Source organism: Argentina silus (assembly GCF_951799395.1).
Source record: "Argentina silus genome assembly, chromosome: 8".
In the NCBI taxonomy this organism is placed as follows: Eukaryota; Metazoa; Chordata; class Actinopteri; order Argentiniformes; family Argentinidae; genus Argentina; species Argentina silus.
In genome coordinates, this window is record NC_139662.1 from 8059865 (window position 1) to 8086816 (window position 26952).

General features: G+C 42.3%; 1 protein-coding gene across 1 annotated transcript in view; it reads left to right on the forward strand.

Annotated features, from left to right (window-relative positions):
* Positions 1 to 746: 746 nt before the first annotated feature.
* Positions 747 to 26952, forward strand: part of hspg2 (heparan sulfate proteoglycan 2) — a gene marked incomplete at its 5' end in the record, with an annotated part of 86990 nt that continues 60784 nt past the window's right edge. The window contains 3 exons of the mRNA XM_083675567.1: positions 747 to 815; positions 23550 to 23679; positions 23959 to 24024. Coding sequence (XP_083531693.1) covers positions 747 to 815; positions 23550 to 23679; positions 23959 to 24024 — 265 coding nt within the window. The remainder of the gene's footprint in view (positions 816 to 23549; positions 23680 to 23958; positions 24025 to 26952) is intronic.

The window sequence follows — 26952 nt, forward strand, 5'->3', positions numbered from 1 at the left end:
CATACTGATCAAATTGTTTTCATTTTAAATGTTTCAATTGTGTTTTATTTCTAGTGACTTCCTTACCAGCCAGCATAAGGCAACAAGACCTGTAGTTACATGAGAGATAATCAAGTGATGCGAAAACCCCAAGTTTTTAGTTTTTCCATTTAAACCTGTGCTTTTTATTCAAATGATCTATCCTGTACTGTTGGTGAATTATTTGAGAAGGCCTATAATGATGATATATAATCTGAATATTCAATTGGTGCAATTTACCATTTTAAGTGTATAACACAGATTATTGAATTATGATATGGTTGGTATAAACTCGTCCTATCTATAGATGGGCTAGGTGGCGTCTCCACACTGTGGGATTAGCTGCCTATCAGCACTCCTTGAATTCCATTCCGCCTTTTACGCAGGGCAGTGGCTCGTGTATCCCAACAGCATCGGACTTCCCAGTGCCTTGCGCTTGCATTACAAGTCGAAGTTTCGGAGTGCAAGAGAAAGTGGGGCCGAAGGGGCGAAACAAATATAACTCTTCACGCCGCATTTATAGCTTTTTATTCTGTTTCCATATAGCAAACGTTCAAAAGGATCATTATCTGTTGATGAAGTCCCAACGGGTGTGGGACGTAGAAAAGAAGTCTGTCCTTTATAGAAAGTGTAAAAGGTGCACGCAATACAGTACTTCAGTGGCAAGAAGTGAAGGAGCTTGATTTTCCTTTCCCCAGCATTTGCAGCCTGTGCTGGGTTGGTGGAAAATGGGCACGCGGATCCATTCGGTCTCTGGACTTATCGTCTCGTTGATATTTACGTGTCATCTGATTAATGTAAGTGAAATGATACCTTATCATAATCCATTTGAACTTTTCATGAGCAATATAATCAAATCATATTTTTCATTTCATTGTATTCTACGGCTGTTGTGGTCAAGTGATCCAGCACCGATGAAATATAGCTATATTCCTCTCCACACACTCATGTTTGCCTGTACTTTTTATAAACATGCTGTAAAAAGTAATCTGACAAACTAGAACCTTGAGTGGAATGGAGCTGATCTAATTCTGTCCATAGAAACAAGCTATTCATAGTCTCGCTGGCGTCTACATGCTTTAAAACCTTCTCAAACTTATTTCTGAAGCACTCACTTAGGTTGAAACACCTTAATTGCATATCGAGGGAATTGATAGGCTATATGAAGTTGCAATGAACGCAGTAGTTACTGTGGAACAACTTTGGTAACCCAGAATGTAAACTGTAGATGTAGACAAGGTACATACGTAGAAGATGCTTGAATTGTAATGAATGGAAACTAGTCTGATTCTGCCTGAAATGTCTTATTAAGTGTATTACTGTGTAACGTAGTTTAATGTATCTTGTAGTCTATCTGTGCAACGTAATGCACACCAATTAACCTACACCAAGGGAATGTTACCTTTGAGAATGATGTCCAGCTTCTAGATTATTGGTGGACAACATTGTACCACCATTTCTGAGGGACAATTGAGGGTAAACCATATTTATGTTTAGAATCTGTGAGGAGGTTGATACAGTGCATCTATGTGCTGTACCATTCTCAAACAGTATGTGAGAGTGTGTGCATTGTTGAGGGAAGTTATGTTCTACAGTTTGAGCAATTATAGAAATACTGAAATACTCTCTCTTTTCTGGACTAATGCACTACTCTCCACGACAAGTCTGCGTTGAAATCTAAGATCTTTAGACCCTAAAGTGGTAAGTGATGAAAGTGGTCCCGTGTTAGTGATGTGAATTATGAGGACATTCATATCTGGTGCTGAGAATAAACACACTATCCCCCAGAGATCATGTCTGGGCTCTCACCTCTGTGTCCTCTAACATAAAAAGCTGTCTGAGTCTCTGTTCTGTTTTCCTTTGATTAGAGAGGTAAAGCCTTTTTGAGAGATGGAGCATTCATACTGTATAGAGGCCCAGAAATAAGTCTAACACCTGTTTGAGATACAGTGAATAAACCATGCTAAGCCTAAAGGTTGCAGAAACAAAACATTTGACCTCTTGAAGAGGAGCTGTCTGTTATTTCTGTAGCTTATGGGACATTTGGCCTTTTGATTCTTGTGTCCAATTGGGTATGTGTTGCGCCTGTTTTTGGAGCATTTTCAGGAATATCATTAACCACAACCAAATTTCAACTTATGTTTTAGTCTCCATTGGGCCATCATCTGTTACTTGTTGACTTTAACTGCCAAAGGTAATTGGAGATGGCTTCTCTATTTCACCACTGCCTCGATGACAACCAAGGACGACAATAGCAACATAATTGAATTATCTGGAACCAGGAGCATCTGTTTCTTGCATTTTGAGTCTGCACTGTGGCAAGCTTGACTCTTTCATTCAATTAAGCACAAGTACTGGTGTTACTATGGGCACCCCCCCTTCATTCATTTGGAATGTCAGGGTCATTCCCATCAATCAACTCAAACAATCAATGTCAGTAAAAGCACTTGATTGGCTAGCAGTCCAGTAACACAATCAAGTGCTCACATACTGCTATCAGCCATCAATTCCTTTTATTGGGGATTATTGAAGCACTTTAATTAATAAGTTCATTAATAAATTGTTAAAGTGTACTGTACTTACTATTTTTACATAAGTATCCTAAGCATAAACATTTACAAACATTTGTTTGCATTCATAAGCATTACTAATTAAAAGCATGATAAGCATTTGTATACAATTAATTACGGAGTAGAATGTATAACTAATTAATCATGAAAGTTATGATAAAGTGTTCTCGAAAAGGGGATGCTGTGATAACTATATGACTTAGCTTATATTTCCTAACCAGAAGGCCTGAATATAAGACATAGTTAGGTGTGTCAAGGTGCATCACTCTTTATGTCCAGTTTGTCATCTCAAGCCTGTATTTCATGGTTTTTTCAGATCAGGCCTATCATATTCCTCCTCTAGAACCCCTACATTTGCTTTACTCCCTGGTGTAGCAAACAGCATCTGTTCAGGTCTGTCAAGGCCAGGGATTTTCATCTCGCTCCGTGTCTGTCCTGCCCTACTCTTGATCATATGAACAGATTGGAGCCAAGAGTGGAGCACTTTGTTTTCTGGTGTCTGACATCAGAACTGTGAGCAGTGAACACTGCTGACTATTTTGACCCAGAGATCTCTCCCGGTATAGCCTGCAGTGCCACATGTGTCTCCTGACTTCATTCATGGGGGATGAACTATGGGGGGGGGGAGGGGTGCCCTGGATACCTGTAGCCATATACAGCCAGTGCCTTTGTCATAAACCATTTTCTTTTTTATCCTCTGTGAAACTCAACCCCTTTATCTCCCCTCCGAGTCTTATGCAACAACATTGCGATATAGTAGTAGCACAGTCCAGGCCATGTGGTATATTAAGTAAGCGTCGAAGTCACCCCAGATCTCTCTGTGTGGTGACACTTTGAAGCTGACAAGTAAATAGATGTGCCAAAATGGCCATATACCAGTTGGCTGGTGAGGTGGAAATCGGAGGACAGGCTCATTGAATGGAATGAGGAATGGTATCAAACATGTGTGTTGGAATGGAATTAGGGATGGAACACGTGTGTTTGATACCATTCCTCATTCCATTCCATGCATTACAATGAGCGACGGGCTCTTCTACCTCAACTAGCCTCCACTGCTGTATTTCACTTTCAGCATATCAATCGTTCACTGAACAAAGTGTATTTAGAGTGCTTTGATCTGTCTGCCCAGCTTGCAACATTCAACCAAAAAGCAAGACGTGGGAGACCTATTCATACACAAGTTCTCCATTGAATAGCTAACTGTTCTTTAAAACACAGCCAGAGTCAAACTCAGGGAAGATTCACACAATGGGACCCCACCCTTGGGCTCAGCAACACAGCAGTGCAAACAGAAGCTCCCCTCCACAGTTTGAACAGCGTAGAAGGTCTGGCCCCAGGGCCTGTGGAGCTAATTGGTAGATGACTTGGCTTGACAAACATCGCATTGCTGAGCTATGGCCAGGAGAGAAGCCATCTTGTCTTCTAGGACAATGCTATCCTGAAGTGAAGTGGCTTGCCACTGCTCAAACGCATTGACACATATGGAGTGGAGACAGCCCAGCATTTATTTACTCTGAAGTGAGGTGTGACTGGGACCTGGATAAGAGGTCACAGAGGTTAGGACTCTGAACCTGACTCTTGTTCACAAGGGCCTCCATATGATTCATTCTGACAGCAGAGATTACTCTGCGCTTTGGAGATAACCCTTCCAACTCACAGTTGTATCTTATACAATAACGTCCTTTCTCTTGTTTGAGGTTGGTTATACCTTGAGGTATTACAGTCTGAGCTAAGCAACTCCGTCCTTTTCACTACTCTTCACTCAATCAATCGTCTTGAGAACACCAGTTTTAGCTAGCAGAGCATTTAGCCCCTCAGTTATTGAAAAAGGCTGTGGGTCGTCACTCTCAGCTCCACAAACAAACCTCTTAAATGTCGTCTCACAATGCAGTGCGTTCCGTGTTCTGTGTTTGTGGGATTGCTTGGCTTTTATGTGTGTCGCATCCATGATGGACCGAGGGGCAAGACGCCGAACACAGCTGCACCTCAGCTGGTACAGCAGCACTATGCATGTGCTGACATGAGTTCACATATTCCCAGTGCCGCCTGATATGCAACCCGTTCCCCCCTTTTCCCTCCACCTAATTACACATTTTTATCTTGCCACTTTATACATCAAATGTATGAGGAAGACGCTACAGAGACCTATAATATACTTGGTACCAATTTTCAAATAACCGTTCAGTGGCTGATTCTGCTTCAGTGAAGCTTCAGTATAGATTCCTCCTCATACGTCTTTTTATGGAACTAAGCAATTCAGAGAGCCAATTGAGTTCATGATGAGGTCACAGGAGGCCTTAGAGAAACTATTTGTATTGTGTTGGAATGGAGGCTTTCTCCCTGGCTGTCTCTTGTTCCGTACTTATACGAGATTAATTGAAATGTTAAGTTCACTGTATGGCACTTTCCCTTTGAAGACACATTATCGTGGTCTGTGTCCTTTAGAATACCCCATTGTCTTTTCAGTTGGCACTGACGTTAAGTTACTTGAATGCATTTCTTATTGTGTAGGGGAGTTCACGTATTGTCATGTATAGGTGGAACTGGGTGAGCTGCACTGAAGGGGGTTACCCTCAAGGCTCTACCAAGGCTTGCACAGAAAGGATTTTTTGGGAACCTCTAGTTGTCAAAAGTAACAGTATTATTATTTTCCTGGTTTTTAACACCCAGCTTGACCCTGCTGACCTGCAGAGTGTTTATCACAAATCCCTCATTGTTTCTTATGGTCAAAGCTGGTGACTCCTAAACCCAGAGCAGAGACTAGAAGGGCCCATGTCTTTCCTTCCATGTAATGTAAGACAGACAAGCCCCTGCTTGTCCTATATGGAGAAGCTATGTTTGTTCAGGGCTTTTCTTAACGCCAAGACGATGCAAATCCTCTGGAGCTGTTATTAAACTATTGTTGATGGTGATGTTGCCCTTAGGCTATAATATGAAAGATAAAAAGGAGGGGGAAAAAAAACATGTAACTTCTGGTTATGTTTTTTTTTTTTCTTCTTAAACTGTGCGGGTGGGTTTCTTGATATTGTGTCAACTTTTCCTTTTTTCTGCCTGTGAAATAGGATACTTGAAATCTGCTACATACAACCCCTTCAAAAATGTCAGTGTATTTGGTAAAAGCCTCAATAACAACTTCAATTTGTATCCCTTTGTTAAGGAATACAAAATCTGAAGGTGCTGGTCTGCTTGCAATCCAACACTGTACTGTTGACCTGATAGACCCAGGACACTGTAACTGTAACACAGTGCACCGAGTGGGTCAGCAAACAGGTATCTTTTGAAGCCTCTGCCAAAATATGTCTCAGTTTGCCTCTGTGTAGCCCTGCTGGAAGCCTGGAAGTATTCAGCTCTCTAGTCAGCACCCCGGGCCTCTCCTCATGCCTCTCTCAGCCTGCAGAGGCCCACTAGAGCTGCAGGAGATAAACCCATGAGAGTCTAGCAGGAGTCTGCTCTGTGTTAGCATGTCAACAGCTGCCACATGAGAAATAAGAACTTACTCTCTCTCGACAGTACACACCTTGTGCTTAATGTGAATTCATTTGGGCTCTCTCTCTGTGTGTGCTTTGTTGGGTTCTTAGTGGGGGTAGTGTTCGACCACAGTAGTGTATAGGTTAACATTTGGCAATGGTTCCCACTCTTTTGGCTGTATCTCAACACCACCTGAGCAGATTTTCCGCCCTGCGTGAGTGCAACTACAGTACCACTCACTCACTGCACACAGCGCTTCAGCGTATCCTGAGCAATGAGGGAGGAAATCTGGCCCAGCGATTTTGTTTAATCGTGAGATATCTTTAGAGCCACAGGGGAAGGGGTCGATGATGAGTTAGGTGTTGCCAACAATCCATTGTTTGGTGCTGTGGTTCGTGACGGTCTAAAAAACGCGCCCCTGCTGAATCATCATCCTGTTGAGGAAATGAAACCTGGAATTATCTGGTAGGACAAGGGGAGCCCACTTTCCCGGAGCAACGTTTATTCAGGCTTTCCTGTGCACAATTCAGTGCATGTCCTGTTCTATACATACCCACTCAACAATATGTGTATCTGTTATTTTTTCTCTTTCCCTCCTCTCAGATTTATCTCTGAAATATGTTTGTTTTTGAAAATTCCCCAAATCTTCAATCATGACCGTTTTCCTCCCCATGTCCTTATCTTGCAGGTTTACAGAGCACTCTCCTGCACCTTTGCTAATCCTCCTATGTAGAATGAAAATGAAGTGTCATTTCAAATATTCAGTCTATGTGTAGGCCTACTCCTAGGAGTATTAAGATTCAGTCAAATCTGACGTAATATCAAATAAGCTGCAGACAGTTGAGTGCCTTCTACTGTTGAGGGTTTGTGGCTGCACATTGGGCCTCATAATTCTTAACCTGGCAGTTAACATGCTGGAACAAGAAATTAATACATTCCCTCATGGCACCAAATCTTGCCAGAACAATATCCTTTGTTGTTAGTATTTCCTCTTTGAAGGTTAGAATGTGATACTTTGATTTCCATCACAGTTCCTCTCAACTGAGACATGCTTGGTAATATTTTCCATCCAGGTTTGTTGCTTTTAAAGATGGAGGCTCCATTGTCAGAGGCCAAACTGTCTTGTCATGGAAAGATCTCTTGGTTTAAATCTAATAGCAGCAGTCACTGTGTTGATAATGAAAAGAGAATATCACTGAGAGAAAATTCCGGAGGCTCTGGCCTTTCGCCTGCATCTGTTGGCCAGAGATGAAGTGGTATGTAGTAAATGAAGGAGAGAGGAATTGTGCTTCAGTTAAAAGGGAGCATTGGTGATTATATCTTCTGGGTATTCGTTTGTAGTGACGCAAGATGAGGGGTTTAGACCTACTCCTAATATTGACAGACTTAAAAGGAGATGTTCTCTGTTTCTCTGAGAAAACATCATAGAGAGGCTGTTCTATTTAAGCCCCTATAGGCTAAAGTTGTAAACTCTATAGCTAGTAGGCTACAAACATTGTGATACATTTATCTAACTTCAATCATGAGGAATGTGGTCTTGTGTGATCTGTTCACTGGGATTCTCTGGAAATTATTGTTGAAAGACCAGGGAGGCACAGCCACTGGGTGGCCAGATGTTTGTAAGGACTGCTGGGATACCTTGGAGGGAATTAAACTTGTTTGATAAGGAAGGAATGTGGATCCTGTGTGTGGTTGAGTGCTTTGCTCGATCAAAATCACTGTGGCATTGCACCATGCTAGCCACTATAACCATTGTGCCTCTTAAACTTTTCCCAGACACCGTGTCAAATGCATCCCTTTGGAAACCGTTCCAGGTCAGTGCTGTGCCCGGGCTGGCTGAATAATAACAAACCATAGTTTTTTTATTTTTTTATGTTTATGTATATTTAGTACTGTTAACAGTGTCCAATGAAAATATTTGTCTACATACTGCACACCCAAACTGAAATTATGTTTTTTTTGCATCCATCATGTGCCCGGAGGTTTGACAATTCCAGGATGACTTATTTAGGCCTACAGAGTACCTGGCAGGCGAGTTGGAGCTGGATGTTGGCCTTGTAATGGTGTTGGGAACAGAAAGGGAATTTCTGTGGCTTCCAGACTAAAGTGGCTATATGTAATTTTCTCTCCACCCAAACCATCTGTTGATTCCTGGGGCTAAGCTGAGTAGTTAGTCACCCAAACACACTGCCTAGGTTACATGTAGGCTTGTCATAGTTTTTAGGAGGCAGAGAATTCACTTTAAATGTGCTTGTTCAGGAAAAAAGTGTATGACTCACAAGACTTTTCCTACACAATATGTGAATATTGGGTGCTTAGTGGTGTAGCACACTAATACGCATACCACATAATCGCAAGGTTCCTGGTTTGATTCTGACCCTCGACATATCTTGCATGTCATCCCTCCTCTCTCTCACCCATCCTTTCAATCTGTCAATCTCTACTGTCTCTATTCCAATAAAGCAGAAATGCCCTGAAAAACATATTTTTAACAATACGTGAATATTCTCAAGTCACATCAGAATGCTCTGGCATAACAGTGCTAAAATGCCCTGCCTTTATTTCTAATTCCAAAGATTCTGTTGTACACCTTATACTAGGTAAACAACAATAATGATCTTCTGATTGCAGTCCCAAGAGAGAGTTTATTAGAAACATGTGGCCACGACTGCTTTCTCAGTAGAAGCAAAAACACTTTATGGTAATTAGTTTTAAGGAGATTAGTGACCACCAAGAATGCCCTCACCACACCACTGAGGATGGATTTGCGGGGAAAACCAGCTGTGGCTCATTCTAAAGCTTTTCAGTCTTAGTTTTTGAATTCCTGTCTATTTATCACAGAATAGACATATAACGTTGAATCTCATTAAGTTGGACTGGAAGTCCAGTTAAAGTCCAGTAATTGACTCAACGTAATCAACATAATCTATGTATGCTACAGTAGACCGCTCTCACTAATATAAGCTCCCCTTTAACCATCTAGGGCTGCAAAGCTATCTCAGTTCAGATTCCCCCAGCAGCACCTCCAGCCAAGTCAAGCAATTATTTCTTTAAAAAGAGTAATTAAATGGTTCTTCCTCTTAACTGAGAGTGTCTGATTTATGTTTGGAGCGGGAAGGCCTGCCCTGGAGGAGGCTGTTTCAGCTGTGCCAGGGTGAAGGGGCCCTTTCTCCCCCACCAGGTCCCTCCTGCTGGGACTCTATTATGGCCCTGTCACGGGCACAAAGGGTGGAGTCAGGGTCACACCAGGGTTGAGATTTGGCACAGAAGCGAGACTGTAGTCAGATTCCCTGGCACAGGCACAAGCCCTGCCCGTGGGCACATGTCTAACTTCACTCTTGTTATTTCACCAGGGGTTCCCTGGTGCAGCAGTAATGGAAAAGAGATTTAGAGAGATAATAGAATAATGGGGACAGAGCTGTTGTTTTCATGCCTATTTTTTAAAAGACCAGACGAGACAGGCAGAGTTTTCATAGTCTGATCAGGCCAGGGTGCGATGTCTCTGAAAACTAGTCAGCACTATTTCCCCCCCCCACACCACCCCCCACCCCCCACCCCCCTACAATCCCCAGGCCTGGAATTGCTGGAGTCATGTCAAGAGAATGTTTGCTCACATATTGTGGCTGGGGAAAACTAAAGAAATTAGAGGAGAAAGTATCTCCATGAACCAAATAGGCGATCAATTTTAGTTAGCCATAGAAAATAAACTCTCACATTAATAAGTACAGAGGCTGAACTGGCTGAAGATGGCTTGACTAAGGCAGGGCAAGTCATAGAACATACTATTTTTCCCTGTAGTTAGCTAGTTTCACTGCCTGGCTGGTCAGGTAGTTTTTACCTGACTGGCTGACTCATGAACAGCCTCCCCAGAGTTCTGTACATTTTCACACAGACACATGGATTCCCCCATGCCTGTAATTACCTCTTATTATAGTAGGAAATGGATCCCTCACATCTGCTCCCAATGAATGGGCAGGTTGGGCCTCCCGCTTTCTTGTATTGTTGCATAAACCTCTGGCAAACAGATGTCTAGGTGGAGGCAAAGCAGTTGGTGCATGAACGCACCTTCAAATTAGACTGCTCTTTGAATTAAATAGACAGGTGAAATTCATCTGTCGACTGGTGAGCTCTGAGCAGTGGATTCTCTATGTTTGGAAAAGGATGGCCTGCAGGACTGTTTAAATCATTCACTTTCTCAAATCTTTCCTAGCTTCATGGGATAAGCCCTTTTGCTTGGCAAGGTTAGAATAATGTACATACACCATAATTATGATATCAACATTAAAACATGCCAAAGTTTAGGGTCATTGCCTAGACATCATGGGATGTAGTTTCCTGTTAAATTGACCAAAGTTTCAGGTCAACTGATCTCTTTCATGTCCAGCTCTTATATGGAGCACTTCTAATGGTAATGAGCACAGACACAGACTGTCCTGGGCTCCTTTGGAGGCCTGGGCTGAGGTTCACATCTGCAATGGCTGACCCAAGTGTGGTTTGTGGTTCCAATTACCTGCTGCTACTGGGATTATTGCTCAGTAGTTCAGAAACAATTACACTTGAATATTATGAGATATTTCCGTTTCTGTCACCTTGACTCAGAATGAATCTGTAGATGTGGACGTTTAAGCCCATCTGTATTTGTGTAGGCCTATAGGATACTTTGTGTATGTTTGAGATTACTGTTAAGATTACATTTTTTCATGTATAGCTCATATACACAAAGACATTTGTTTTTCTCTATCCAAGATTGTTTGATTATAGAGAATCAAGCTGTTGAGTTTCGGTTAGGGATTTTATTTGGAGTTGGTTATTGTACTGTAGTGTATTAATGCATGAGTTTTTTTGGGAGTATCAACGGGAAGGAAGGCTATATTAAATGAAGGAAATGTTTAATTTTGGTCTGGGACTATCTAGCTTTCATAGTGTTGGATGAACGGGCGTGGCACAGTCTAGGGGAATTCCTTCCTCAACCCCCCCCCCCCCCCCCCATGCAGAACAATGGGATTGTTGTCAGGTTATAGACATATCCCTTTAACACAATTACCACTGTCTAAACAGAGTGTGGGGGTTCGTATCGTCATTCGGCTGGTTATAAACATTATCACAATATGTATTGAATGCAGGTGTTTCTCTTGGTTCACTTGGGGCCATAGAGATAGTGCTAACTTTTGTGCAGGCATAAGTCATGCATTAATGATGTCAATGGGAGACTTGTGAAAACGTTTTAGTTAGGCATAGCACAACGTTTTAAGAGAAGAGTGCAACATTTACTAGTGGTCCACTTGTAGGCCTTTTAGATGTACTATACCAGTCGTTAGAAATGAATTTATTTTCTTTCCGTTCAAACTGACTAGATTACAGCACCGACCATAAGCAGCTGCTTTAATCAGTCAGATATATGACTGAGCTTATCCCAAAAGGGAAATTGGCTAGACAAGAAGATGCAGTCATCGTTTTTCAAAGTAATGTGGTTATACATTCAACAGACATATGTCTGGTGTTAAAGTGTGAGTAATACTTAAATACTTTGTCTGTAATTGAGAAATAGGTAGGAAGGGTAGTGAAGGGTAATGAAGAAAGTGCCATTATCATGAATAAAAATACACATGACCTCAAGTATGAAAATCTGAGATTCAAAAAGTTGTATCAAATTGTATGTACGTTATGTATAAATTGTACTGCAGCCATTAGAAATAATATACAATGTAGAGACATCCCTCCCATTTCACAGTCCCCTGTTGACCTTGGACGAGCGGACCTTCTGTTTATTTCCCGTCTAACAGTTTTTCCCCCAGCTCTCATTTATAACCATATCTTTATCCTGCACTCACGGCCTGCTTATCCAACTGTCTCCTCCAAGCCCACTCAACGCTTGACCAGGAGTCCCATACTTGTTTCTGGGGTTGGAGGGGATTGCAACAGTATGATGGACTCCCTGTCCAAATGTCCTACTGTTGAAACTACAGCTGCCAAAACTTGTTAAAAGTTTACGCTACTTTTAGCCAAGTTATTTATATTGTTAAACCCCAGAAGTATCAAGAGGAATGACTGTCTTCCTGTGACTTGACATTTTTTTGTGTCAAGGATGTGCTCAAACAATAAGAATTAGTCACATTTCCTGTATGATCATTGTATATGTTATACTTGTAAGATGTTCCATATATGAATATGTATTCACTGCCTATTGGAGTAATTGACAGAATACGTTGAAACGTGACCCTAAATACCCCCATCTGAGTCCAGGTAGAGCTATAGCTCCATGTCTTTCCTGACTGCCCCCAACAAAGAATCTCTCCACCTGGTGGAATCCAACCTCAGTGTTCCTCAGGATTCTCCAGACAGACCCTTCTCCTCTGTGACCCAGCCCCAGAAAAGATAATCCTGTGGTCCACGAGTGGCCAGCTCCTTGATCCTTTGTCTGTGGGTGACAGGGGGAGTCTAAATCCAAGGATTTAAACCAGAGAATGGAGCCCGGGAGAGCCAATCAGAGACAAAGCATTTCATGCAGACAAAGTGGGCACCTGATCCCTTCTCACATGCTGAACCCAAATAATTGGCCTCAAGAATGTTAACATTTTTACTGCTTTACATTGACTTGAAAGAGCCAACTCTGCCATTTTGGCAAGCTGGTAGATCTGCCATGAGCCTTAAACTATCATAGATTTAGGAAAATAAATCACTTCCTTAGCAAAACATGGAAGAAAACCTGGAAAGTTCCTTGTTAGCCTAAGCTTAGGGTCACACAGTTTGTGTGTGTGGGTGGATTTGCTTCATGACATGTGAGCTTATTTGGGCAGCAAAATATGTTTATTTACACTAAAAGACTTACAGAAAAATTCTCTCCTTTTTAGTTTAAAGCAGTGTACTGTGTATTTAATGAAATAAGTCATGTTGTACAGAGTGCTTTTGAATTCTTACCAACTTAATCACTTCTGTTTGCAAGCTCCAAGGAACAGCCAAGGAAATGCTGACCTCCTAGAAGGTTCTCTGAGTCCATTTGAGTGCGTGTAGTGAGGGTGGGGTTCCAATGTGCTGAGCAATGGTAGGTTGTGTGCGCCACTCTTACCACAGGATCATTTCTGAAGCATGTCTTTCTTTAGTGTTTATTGATTTTTGGCCAGGAGAAACCTCAAATGGGAAAGTGTGAGGATTGCAGTTTAGCTACGCTGCCTACTATACTGTTCTTATGTAAAGATGGATCGGGAAATGGTTTGGCATAGCAGGCTGGAGAGAGATTTGAACAAAAGCATCTTTGAATTTAAACTTGGATTCAGGTCACTCTATACACAAGCTCATGACCCAAGGCTTTTATTCTGCCTATGGTAACATTTGTTGTGCACATGCACACATTAATGTTTTTTAGTGCTATTTCACTGAGATTCTTACTTTGTTTCTTGAGAGACAGTGTTCTTCTGTTTCTGGTAGTCATATATGTAAGTTTTATCTGGATGTACCACACTGTATACTGTATGACACAGCAATAGTAAATAAATCACATTGGCTCTTCTGAGATGGTGGCATTTGAAATCTTATGGACTGCTGACAGCAGGCGATCCTGATTTGTCTCCCCCCCTGCCCTGACTGACTCCTATCCCAGGGGCCTCTAGAGGGGGGTGAAATAACACCTGCAGCTACGCAGCTCCAGATGTATTTTTATCTCCCTGAAGAATTCCACCTCTGTCCTCCCCATGGCTCTCCTGTCCTGCCTGGATGGGAAAGGTGTCAGTCACCTGCCCAACTACATTTCATTCATCCCAAATGAACATGACCAGTTAGATGTTCTACATGACCAACCTCACTGGAGTATGAATGTAGCCCAAAGCTGCTCCTCTGATGAACTGTGTTTGTTTGCAAAAGCAAAGATAGCCCTCCATAATTAAGTTGAGCACATTTGGACGCATTTCACCAAATTCCTGAGAAACTGAGACCGTATTGTGGATGGTATGCATACAAATTACAGCAGCTGGTGGAATGTTTTTGAGCAAACACATTTTAAGTAATTTTTGAAACTGTAGGCTTATCCTTCTCCTCCGAATTGATGATGTAACTGGCATGCACTGCTTAATTCGGTTCAGAGTACTCCTATACTTCAATTTAGGAAAGTGGACTAAGTACAGTGACGTGCAGGGATATGAAACAGTGTTGCTGGTGAAATGATTAATGTATTAATGCCATTACATTACTGCAATGATGTGGGATTGACCTAAACAGAACAATGTAATATACATTGTACATTGTTCAAAACTCAGCATTTTCTTTTTCTTCTTTTTTCTTTTTTTTAAATGAATCTATATGCTTTGAGATTTATCAAATGAAAAGCGCTTTACAATTAAAATGTATATTATTATTATTATAATTATTATTGTCATGTGTAAACAGCTGCATGTATTTGTAATTGGATTGTTTGTTGTGACTCATCACTGTGATTACCTAAACTGATGGATAGGCCATACCCTGAAATTACTTTTGCCCATGTTTATTGAATAAGTGAATCATATATTTACAGAGGAAAAGCTAGTGCACCTCAATGTCAATCAAATCTGTGTTGTGGTACAATAGGAGGGCTTTGTTCCTGGAGATTATAAAATACTTTGTATATAGGACCTAACTGGTAACTTATATAATTAAATGACAAGATATAGCTTTAAGTCAATATTACAACTCAAGAGTGAAATGGAACCAATCAAATTGAAACCAACAGGGAATGGCAACCATGTGCAGACCCGATGCCAAAGAGGCCCTATCAGAAACTAAACCAACAAAAAAGAAAAATAATCAGATGATCCTCCACTCAGTCATCAGAGATGTTGTGATTTTTCTATCATAAATTCCCTCTATAATTGTATGATTGACCATCATTATTGATGATGACACTGGTCATGATAATGGTCACTCTCATAATCATAGATTTAGGATTTTGGGGAAACTGAAAGAAATTACTTCAACCTGTTCTGCTGGTAGTCATTTTTGACACATTGACACTCAGGAGTTGTGTTAGCTGCAGTTCCTGCAGCTCGTGATGAAAGCTGACCTTATCCTCTTGACCATGGATTGGTATTTTGCACTGTTATGTGTGAGGCAAAGCTAGATCATATTTCCCCCCTCGGTCATCATGTCTCTTCTCCCAGTCTTGGCTTTCCCATGGTGGACAGGTTAAAGAAAACAGCTGTCAGGTAATTTCCAATGTAGAAGATGGAGCAGGTTCTTGAAAGGGGTGGATAACCTCAGAATGCTTCAGCACCCTTCACAATCCCCCAGGCCTTCGCTTTGATGATACTGTCACGAGTAAACTCTATAGGTTCTGTTTTGCTCACTTTGCTACATAGAAACATCTCAACAATATGCTCGTCATCTAACGTATGGCCTACTGTAAATTGAATGATAATGTTTTCATTCATCAATACCAGAATACCAGTTCAACTTTTTATGTTATAAAAGTACAAAACGGAAAGAGCAGATGTCTTGGACGTGCAGATGGTGGCCCCCAAAAAGGGTGCAGTACTGTTAGCAGGAGGTTCTGTTGTGATGTTCCGTGCTGAAAAACAGCATCTCAGGTTACCAAACAAAGAGTTTGAGCTGTGGTCTGAGATGCTCGGCATGTTGTAACTGTTTGTCTTTCCAAAAGCATCACCATGGTACCCTGCCAAATCCCAGTTAATTATGAGATAGCCGTCCCAAATAGCATGACCTTGGGAACCGGCTGAAAGTGGCTTTACAACGTGAAATTACTCTGGGCCTGGAGGGCACTCTTTCCTTGGCGTTCACACCGAAGGTTTAGTCATACTGTAAACAGAGAGTCTTATGAAGGCTTAATGATGCCTTTATAAGGCCTACATAGATGCTTCACAAATCACACTTTATACTTCAAATTCATACTATATAAAGGGTGGTATAATATGTATGTTTTGCTAATTATGGCTTTGGCTTCCACTTTTTGATTGCTAATAGTTTTTTCCAACCTTCATATAGCATATAGCTTATACATGATTTATGAAGCAGGTATTACACCTTATTAAGCAATCTGACTACACTGACTTAACTCCCTTTGACCTGGTGTGGTCTGTGGCCCAGTGTGAGCTTGGCAGAGGCAACAGGTGGTATCAGATTAGCTGGTCCCGAGGCGAGAATGAGTGCAGAGTGGAGGTTAAAGGTAACCCTGCTGCTGATGCTGCTGCTGGTGTGGGAAACTGAAGCTTGATCAGTTCCATCAAACAGCTGACACCACTTCCTTCCTAAGTCCTGGACTAAAGAGCTATAAATCAGTGCACATAACTGTTTCAGTGGGGCATTGTGGAATAGAAATAAAAGATGTCAAATCTTGTGATCTTAAAGCTCTGAATATAATGAATTCAAATCGAACTTGTATGAATGTTATTGTGGCTATAACATTACAGTATAATATAACTGAACAGTATATGATATTGTTTGAAAGCCTTATTGATTAGGTTTGTAATGTTTATTGACATGAGATATCTCCAACCATTGTTTCAATGATAATGAAATGAACACAAATTCATCATACAGTATATTCCTCTCATACAAACTCTATTTCTGATTTAAGAATGCTGTCTCATGCATCACAGGTCTTTTCACCAGCATTTGACATGTTTTATTTATATTCCATATAGCCTTTCTCTTCAAGGATGTTGTTGTACACCGTAGTGTCTGCCCCTCTACAGTATGGAACCATTGATCTCTTGGCAAGCAGGCAGAGTTATCCAGGGGAAGGAAAGGGAGCTTATTAAATGACAGTGTTGCGTTCCTGGGGCCTTTCCCGTTATAAATACCACCCCCCCCCCCCTTCCGCCTCACACTCTTCTCCTGCGAACTGCCACCATGTTTCAGCACCTCGCGCCCCAGCTGTCGTCTGGGGGAACTGGAGCTGCTGCACTGGGTCTCCTCCTGAATGCAAGTCACTCTCCAAGGCTCATTACAGGAAATGCAGAGCTATTCTTAACCACGTTAAATGCTTTACCATGTTTATGTTTGTTTAATGTGACATTACACTCCAAGGTGGTGACTTTTTGGTGCATTTTGGCATTTTGAGGCATGCAACAGAAATGGGTTGTTTTTGGGTTATTACCATTGGTATATCAGCAAGACGTGCCGAATTTTCATGGAACAATCACATTCGTCTCTGTTGACTAACTTGACCTCAGTGCCCAGAGTATTGGGTCTTAGTGATTACTCAACTCACATTTTTAACATGTTTTCCTGGTTTGGCCCAGGCCTTGACTGTAGTTCATTAGCACAGACAGTTTTTTAGTTAAATATTTTGCTTCCTTAGATACTGAGTAGTCTTATTTTGGGCCCCATAGGGCCCCATTAATTCTGGAAATATGTCCAAAACACTTTGCAGACACCCCAAACCAGTTAATAGTCTGAGAGAATTCCCCTCTGAAGACTCTGAAGGAAAAATGTGCAACATCCCTTTAAAACACATGCCTTTTGGAGAAATGTTCCTCACACTTGCAATACGTATGCATTACGAATGGTAGGTTTTATGGCTAAACTTCCACCCCAATAAAGTCCAGTGACCACAGACCACAGTGCCTTATTAAAACAGAAAAAGTATCATTCCTGACCTCAACAGCAGACTGATAAGTGTGTGGGTTTCACTGGGTTGTTTTCTCAGTGTGTGCAAACAGGAGTGTGGTCTCAGGCCCCTCATTCATTGACAGTGGGGGTCTATAGCCTACGCTAAACCAATGGTGTAAATGCACAGGGCAGGCCTAGGTGGTCTGAAGAGAGAGGGCCCTGTTGGGACCTCCTACTGGGGTGATAATTGAGGGTAGGGGGTGTTCGGAAGGTGTCATCTAGGCCCTCGCAGACAAGGAAAGTTGGGTTGGAATGTTCTCCCTTACAGCTCTGCTACACCGAGCTTGTGAAATCCACGTCCGTGAGACTAGCGTGATACAGCATTTAAACACTAGATTATATTGTATTTAATGATACCTGCTACACCAGCGAATGCGTAAAATGTAGACATTGCCCGGCTGCTGTAGCGGCAATGTAAAATTAGGCTTGGAGTCTATTTTTCTCTGATCCACGCAATAAACACCATACAAAGTGCCTGAAATGATACGTTTCGATGGTTTTTAGTATGGTAATGTAACAGAAACATTGATAATAGTAGGCTAATGCATGATAACAATAGCGATACCTGTTTGAAAAAGAAACGAGCTGATAATTTATTTATATTTGGAGGTAATGGACAAACCCCCAACTCGAAGATATTCAGACTTGACAGGACTCTCAAAATAATATAAGTTCAACATCAGGAATTGATACATTTTAAGTTCCTGGCAGAAACAGACTGGGGAGGGGGGGGGGGGCAATTTATTCTGCATCCATGTGCGCAACTGTCCATGTTTCTGGTGTAGCAGGTTAAATTACTGCACTGGCGGGCACTTGGCGGCTTGTGCATTCTGCACCCCCTTGTAGCACTGCTTTAAATCAAACCACCGACAGTTAGCATCTACAGTATTTCAGGCTACTAATGTTAGCTGGAATATCTTCCACTATTGCTGTACCTTAAGTTACTGTATTTCTCACAGGTAGTTCACGTCAATCTCCTATATCAACAAGGCCAATTACAAACACCCTTTCTCTTCACCTAAACATCATTGAAGAGAAATGGCAGTTTTACTCTACCATGCCACTGTCTACATGCACTCTGTGTCTCATGACTCTGCAATCATCATGGTTGAAAATGTCTCTCCTGGTTTTAGATATTTTATTTAGTGTTCCTGTCAGACAGCTGTCTCTGGTTTCACAGCCTTGTCTTGCGCGGGGCTCACCTCTGTCTGGTCTCTGTGTCGCCATGCTCTAACCTTTTGGCTTGAAATACACTACTGTGAGTCAGTCACTCATAATTACAGCCAGGCTGCTAAAATGGTGACATGGACCCCAAAATGCAGAGTCGCCCCTTTGCCTGTGCTTATTCTCCATTTATCACATATGGAATTGCTAACGGCTGCTAATTCAGCATTGTGAATTCCATATCTCTGAAATCAACCTCTTATTTGAACTTTCAATGAATGTAAACAATAATTATACCCCAGAAGTTTGATGTTAATGATAGACTTGTTTTACTGAAATCCCTACTGACATTCCATTACCAATGTCAACCATTCACACATCCCCTATGGTGTTTCTCTGTTCACTTTTTTTTTCAAAGCTCTATTTTAGACATTCTATCCTGTCTGTATGCATCATCTTGTATGCCCTTTTGTGAATGTGTCTGCTTCTTTGTACATGTGAGCACATGCATGCAGTTCATTCCCCTCCATTAGTTCACCCCACTGTTCCTTTTGTCCCTGGGGGGAAAAAGGAGAATATCTCACCAGCAACCTACATTTTCTTCCTGTGTAAATACACTCCCTCTCTCTCAGCGTGGTTTTTTTTGCACATCTCCTTTCTCTCCCCACGTAGCTGGCCGGCTCACCGTACAAGTCCGCACAGGCCAGGCACTTATTTTGACATGCCTTCCCTAAACAATGAGCGTGGTGTAAATAGAGAGGAGCGTGTGAGGTGCGCTGGGGAGCGTTGCCCTTGCAAGGCTGGAGGGGAGGCAGGCAGCGCTTGGCAGAGGGGCTGTAGCAGCCTGCCTCAGAGGGAATAGGAGAGAAGACAGGGGAGCACAGCCACAGAACTGGCGTTGAGAGAACACAATATCGGAGCCTTATTGTCCTTTTATCTCAATCAACAATAAAGAGTATGAAAAGGCTGCATGAATGCAAAATGAAATGCAGATTAATAGTATTATGTTGTCATACTCCACAGCTAACAATGATGTGTTGATTCACGGTTTGATATGCTTTCCCTTGGTTTAATTCCTAACCACTTCCCATGTTATCGTTTATTTGACGTAACTCAAGAGCATATCCAAAATTTGCGCTAAAGATGAAACACGCTTGTGAGGTCAGGATTGTGAGGTCAGGAGCAGGTACTCTTAGAATTCCCTCAGGGACTCTTTCAGTACTTGTTAAGTAGATTTAATGGAAAACACATTGTGGACTTCAACCCAGAGGCTGTACATTGATGCACCAACTTGCACTGGGAGCTTATGTGTATACGTGTGTGTGCGTGTGTGTGTGTGCATGTGCGTGTGCGTGTGTGTGGGCTATGTGTGGAGAAATATTGGTGTGCTGCAGAATGCCTGTGGGAGTCTGACTTATTGTAAAATGCCTGGCACGTTCAGCATGTGGGACAGAATGAATGACCTGGGGGAAGATTTCAGATGCTCTGAATAAGCCGACAGAAATGCAATTCTTTCTGCTGTTCACTTTTTTCTCAACAATATCCACATTGTCAGACTTCTCTGCAGGATATCTCTGTCTCTCTATTCCTGTGTGTCATAGGTGTGGAAAAAAAACAAGAGAATTTCTCACCGACTTACTCCCATCCTACCCGGCTGTCATCACTCTTCCCAAACATACATGCTGTCTGTCAGGCTCTAAGAGGAGGACAGGACCGCTGTACAATGCACGTTTGTGTGTGCTAATGGAACAGCTTAATGTAGGTCTGCTTAAAATCCCTTATGCGTCTGCTACTCCACAGATAGAAGTGGTGCTAGGGGTCAGGGAGGCCCTGTTAGGTTAGCTTTGGTGCCTGGTAGTGCTAGGTGGTCCTGCTCACCAGGCTGTAGGCTGGCAGGCAGGCAAGCAGGCAGGGAAGAGACTGTGTCAAGCTCTCATCCACTTAATGCTCAACAGTTTACATTCTGTTCCTGTTCAGAACTAAATGCAGTCTGATGTCTATAGTTAGACTTGTGGCTGAGAGAAGAAAAAAAAAGATAGAAAGATTTTCTGAATGTAGCTTGTGTTATGTTTGCTATCATAGACTCTCCAATCTGGAGCATCTTAAAGTTATGCAGTCCGAGCCACTGGCTTGCAGCAAACACAGGAGAGGCTTGAAATGCAACTTTTTAAAGCCAAATCGGAACATTGTAATGTAGAGGAGCTATTTATGGAAAGAAGCCTTACTCCCAAGAAATGTACTGTATGAGGTGCACTCTGAGCTTGAAACTCTGACTAGTTTCAGTGCTAAGTCAGCTGTGTCTTGAAGATGTTTCTCACAGATTGTCCTGCAGCTGCATTAGTGGGCTTATTGAATGAGTGGGCGAAATGAATCCCCTGAAACATTCTTCTCACAATGTTCTTGACGGGCCTTGGCTATCACAGAGACATAATAGGGATGGGAATGTTGGAGTGGTGTGTGTGTGTTTGTGTGTGTGTGTGTGTGTGGGGGGGGGGGTATTGTGTACTGTCTGTAAGGTTCAGAGTCCATCTCATAGGCGCACATCTGTCTGGATGTCGGGATGACAGCAGATCTTTGGCAGTAGACATCCAGGACAGCTGATAGTGCTATTCTGCAATGGGATCTTGGCTGAGTTGTTCCAGTTTTCTCAGTCTTTCCTGATCGTTCTGCCTCTGCTGCTCATTGATTGTTCACGGAGCGAAATACTGGAATTCTCCGCTAGTACAGTCAACAACAGCTGGGCAAACTTAAGGGATGTTGTCTTCAGGCTTCTATGTGGCATCACCTGTCGCTTAATACCCCTGGAATCTGTTGACCCTTTTTGTCTATACTCCATTGAAATTCTAGCAAGGCAAACATTTGGCATTGTTAAAAGAGTAATTCAAAAGTAAACAGTGGGATTCCACTCAGGGTGGAATGCAGTTACTCTCACACATAGCCCAAGTGTGTGTGTGTGTGTGTGTGTGTCTGTGTGTGTCTGTGTGTGTCTGTGTGTGTCTGTGTGTGTGTGTGTGTGTGTGTTTGTGGTACTTGCTTCTGGCATGGTGAGCCTCTCAAACCTATGCCCCCTGGGTGGGGTGCGGTAAGGAAAATTGCAGTGCAGGTCAAGTCCTTTATCTTGAGGAGATAGCTGCAACACAGTGGACATGTCCTAACTCCCAGATTAACTCGCAGAGGTCACTCTAGCTATTTGCCCCATGAATTGAAAAAGTGAAAGTTTCAGAAGTGAAGAAATAGTTGCAAATTTAGATAACTCAAATTGTCTTCTATTGTGTTTCCAAGAGTGGTATCACATGCTCTTATCAATTGATGAAGCACCTGAAGAGTTTTTCTCAACATATTGGATTCTTCTTGCCAAACATTGTTCTATGGGGGGAGGTGGGGGGGGGTGTTTTTGCCAGGATGGCAAAGTTCTGCCTGTCCAGAGGACCCTGTCCCAAGAGAGTGGGAAGCAGGAGATGATCACACCAACGGTTGGTTGGTTGGCTCCAGTGAAAAGAATCTGTCCTGTCAGCAGTTTCCTTTTGAAAAAGGCCCGGGATTGTTGTTGTAGGGGTGTTCAGTCAGGGGAGAGAGGATTTGGGGGAGAGATCATGTTATTTATTAGCTGGAGCCATTTAAATGGGAAACTCTGCCATGACGGAGACTGGTGGAAATGGGAACTGGCGTGCCATGCCGACTGGAAATGCCCAAAGATGGCACCCTGCCAGGGAAGTATGCAAACATAAAGGTGGGTTTTGGACAGAGGGGCAGGATGGTAAGAGAGAAAACTTAACCCTCACAGGGCTCCACTCGAGCACATCTTTTGGAGCTGAGAGAGGGATGTGGGGGTGGACATGCATGACTAACAATGACATAATCAACATGATCAGATATCATCAGACCAGCTGTCCAAGTTCTTCATCTCTTCTTTAAGATTTTCATGGGGTTGTTGGGTTAGCATTGTCCTTTTAGAAATGAGAACGTCTTCCAAACCAGTTGTAGTCTCCCTACTATTCTATTAGCAACCAGCCTATCATTAAATCTGAGACAAACACTGTCTCGCACCTTGAAGTTTTGTTTTCTTAGATGGCAGCCAATAGTTATTTTCACTTGACAAGAAAAGTGTTGATCACCACATCACCTGAGGATGTTTTTACTACCTCAGGAGGTGACATAATCTTTCCATGATTGAGTGCTTCCTGATCCATTTGCAAGGAGCCCATCGTAAAGGAGTGATTGTGGTATGCTGCTGAACTCTGTCGCCCGAGGGTATGGAGTTTAGAGCATACTTAAACAGATTTGTGTCATCTATTGCAAACATTCTGATGTCAACCTCACTGACTCGTCACCAGACAGCCTATTTGTTCAGTGTGTGCAGTTGTGCACCAAGGCCATGTTCCAGGATATCAGTGACTCTTCATCAACAATTGTAAAAGCTATGAAAGCAATGAACATACAAATACATAATATATTTAAAATGAAAGCAACAATAATTTAGTATATGTTAACAGCACCCTTTAGAAACATATGTTACCTCTATTCATGTTCACCTGTCAATGTGAATCAATGGTCATGGCGTCACGAACAACAATATATCTCTATGACAGTTCACCTAGATAATTAATGTACAAGAAAACATCCCAACACACTGTTTCCTGTGTTTTCCTTGTTCTCCCTGGCTAGTTGGGTGTAACCTTGTTCCTAGAGACTTCAACCCCTATAAATCTTGTTGCTTTGTGTTTGCTGCAGGTGGCTCAGAGCTCCAAAGTGTGGGGAGAAGTGCCTCTTCCGGAGGACCTGGAGGCCGAGAAAAGTGTCCAGAGGTCGCAGCGCTTCCTGGACGACGACGAAGACTTCGCTGCAGATGAAGCTTCAGGAGGTGAGACATGGAAGGGTCTGAGCAGTTCCTGACAGGAAACATGCACAAGAATGTAAACATGTCATGTGGGTGCCACCTATACCCAATATAACTTCTTAACTATTTTCTCCCCCCATAAGCACACAATGAATCCACTGGGTGCACTGTTTTATACAGGCCATTCACCACCCTACCATGCTTCAGATTTACGTTACACCTGTTGCACAAATGAATGAGTAGACACTGAACCAGCTGAACCATGCTGACCACACCTCTACTGTACATTTATGTTCTCTGCAGACCTGCCAAGTGGAGAGGAGGACGGAAGCACTCCATGGCCCACAACTGTCACTGAGACAACCACAGGTAAGACACAGTGACTTGGTTCTATGCTCTGAACACTCTGAACACACTGAACACCTGCATTCTCTCCTCGGCCTTGTTTCTGTGTTCACTTGTCGCATAAATGGACAGATGAGTGAGTGATTAAATCTAAATTGGTGTTAGGCCAATGACTGGATATATAGTAGACAAGACAGCCGCTGAGACACAATTAATTCTATGTTTTCTATCAAGCTATTTCCTATCTCAAGGGACTTCCTGGTTAAATAAAGATTACATTGATAGGAAATTAAATTGAAGTTAATTATACTGGCAGTCCTTTTTGAACACTTGGCAGTGGAAGTTCTCTCCCTGCTTCTGCTTTCTCCAACTTTGTTGTTGTCTGTTGTCTGCTTTCTCTAACTTTGTTGTCTGTTAAAGAGAGATCACTGGAGTTGCTCTGGCATATACTTCTGTATCTTCTTCATCTTTGATCATGACTTCTGATGTGTGTGTGTGTGTGTGTCTGTGTGTGTGTGTCTGTGTGTGTGTGTCTGTGTGTGTTTGAAAGCACCGGAGTCTGTCTGACTGAATGGTGTCTCCTCCACATCCTGCTGCACCATCTATTTTCTCTCCCCCAGCACCGATCCTGGTCATAACATAGTTTCTCAGATGTAAACATTCTCCTTTCTTCTTTTCATCCAGTGGCAGAGGTGAAAACACAATACTGCACATGAAAAGAGAAGATAAACTATAAAAGCTGTGGCAGACAGTGCAAACACCTTTGTTTTGCATTCCATACCCCACCCATGATTCTGTGCTAGCTAGCCCCTTTGAGATTTGTAGGTGCCAACAGAACTTTCAAAGGATGTTTACTTAAGGACCAATATATTTGAACACCATACTGTACTGCAACTACGTTTTAGAGAAGGCCGAGTGAGGTGGGATGAGTAAATGCCTTGCTAAATTGTGAGTGATGGGTGTGACTGAGAAACAGTATTTTATATGTTAGTCATGCCAGTATACCTGCAGCTCCACCTTTTTCCTGTTAAAGCCACATGTCTCCCCCTATAGAGCTTTCTTTAGCCAAGGGTGGACAACAGGAGATCCTGTAGGCAATGTATGAAATTCTTTGCTAGTCTATTTTACTATACTACTGTACTTGACCTTAGCATTAGTGTTGTCACCAGCCATTCATGTTGACCATCAATCATTCCTTTGTTTTCCGGATGATCTTGAGATCTTTCCCTTAGATTGCCTCAGCAAATCTGTATGTAGCTGTGCGGTATGTTTATATGCATGTAATTGCCAATGAAATCTAATTTACATGGTACATGGATTGAAGGGTTTGCTGTCCCCATATGGCTGCCGGATTCATGCAATGCTTTAAGGTGCAACAGATAAAGTTGGATAATTTCTTCTGTGAAGAGCATGTCAACTCTAATGGCTGCTGGTTCTTAGTTTGTCCTTGGTGCCAGACGGTGTTGACTGGCAGGCGAGTGTAGCTCATTACATCATGGAGGAATAATTGTTTTGGTAGCAGCATTACAGAGTGACATCAGAGCTCGGGCAGGGGCATGACATGTGCTTTGCTCACAGAAATAGCACAGCAATGAGGCATGGCTGGATATGTACAGTGAAGGGAGCCTAAAAGTCTCTACACACCTCCTTCACAAAATTACTTTTGGTTTATATCTCCATATTTATACGTCTAAACAGGGGAACTGGTTAGACCCTTGGCCAGATTTTAAGCACTACATCCAATTATACAAATGCCCTGCTGTACAAGGAGTTCCACATGTAAATGAGTGAAGCCATAAGCCCATGTGAATCTGTTAGCACACATCATTTGCAGAACAGAGATTACTGTAATAATTTGATGTTATCTTAAAGTCTCCATTGAGTACAGCTGAAGTGTAGAGAAGAGTACTTTGATGACCAATGATGTGGAACTTCCACTGACTGGGGTTGGTTTGAAGTTTGTAGACCTCAGCCAAATCCTGCTGAGGAGTTTGGATCACTAACCTTACGGTCTCTACAGATTTGGCAGGGTTCTTCAAGTACAAGAGGAAGTTAAAAAACCAGAAAATGTCCTGGGTTATTTACTTATTCCTTTGATGAATCTACCAACGAGTCTTAGAGTAGATCAGCAAGTTCTGCTGAAACAGTTCACTGTTACTTTTAGACTAAAATATGATGTGACATCATGTAGCATGACTAGTCCATGACTGACATATTTCTTTTGATTCTTAATAGCGACTATGTCTTAATGGTAGCAATATGCTCTTTATGGCATCTGCTCTGCTCACTGTTCCATATTTAGATTTTAACATGACAGCAGCTGGGAAGGAACACTGGTTTCCTGGATAGGTCTGGATGCAGTGCTGAGTCTCCCTGTCCAGTGGACTGTGAACGTAGGCCCTCGCCTTCCTTCCCCCTTGAATATTGTTGTAGAGTGATGGAAGTAGGGGCCACATTTGCAGCCATTATGATGCACATCCTGTTGTGTTGCTACGTTAAAGATTTTCCAATATCCCAGCCTCAGGGACTGACATTTGAAGCTGTGAAAAACATTAGGAATCTGAAGTGTTGTCGAAGCTATTTTCAACCTCTCTTGTCTATTGTCTTTAGGTCCATGCCTGTAATCATTGACTGTAATCTTCTCTGCAGATATGGAGGTTCTGTTCAGCATGTTCCTCCTATGTCCTCCCAACCTTTTCTCTTGACCCCTCTGGCATATCTCTATAGAGTCGTGTGGGAGACATCTTCCAGCCTATCTCTCATCTCCTGGCATTCCCCTGTTTCACAGGCCCCCTTCTAGACATTCTCTTCCCAGAGCACCCTGGGTATTGACCACTTAGTTGAGAAACTTCAGAAACAAAGGTTACCATGTGTCCACTGTGTTGTGAAGATGTGGTCAGAGAGGGGCAGAGGCCCTCCTACTACAGTAGTTCTTCCCAGCGCTAAATTTGG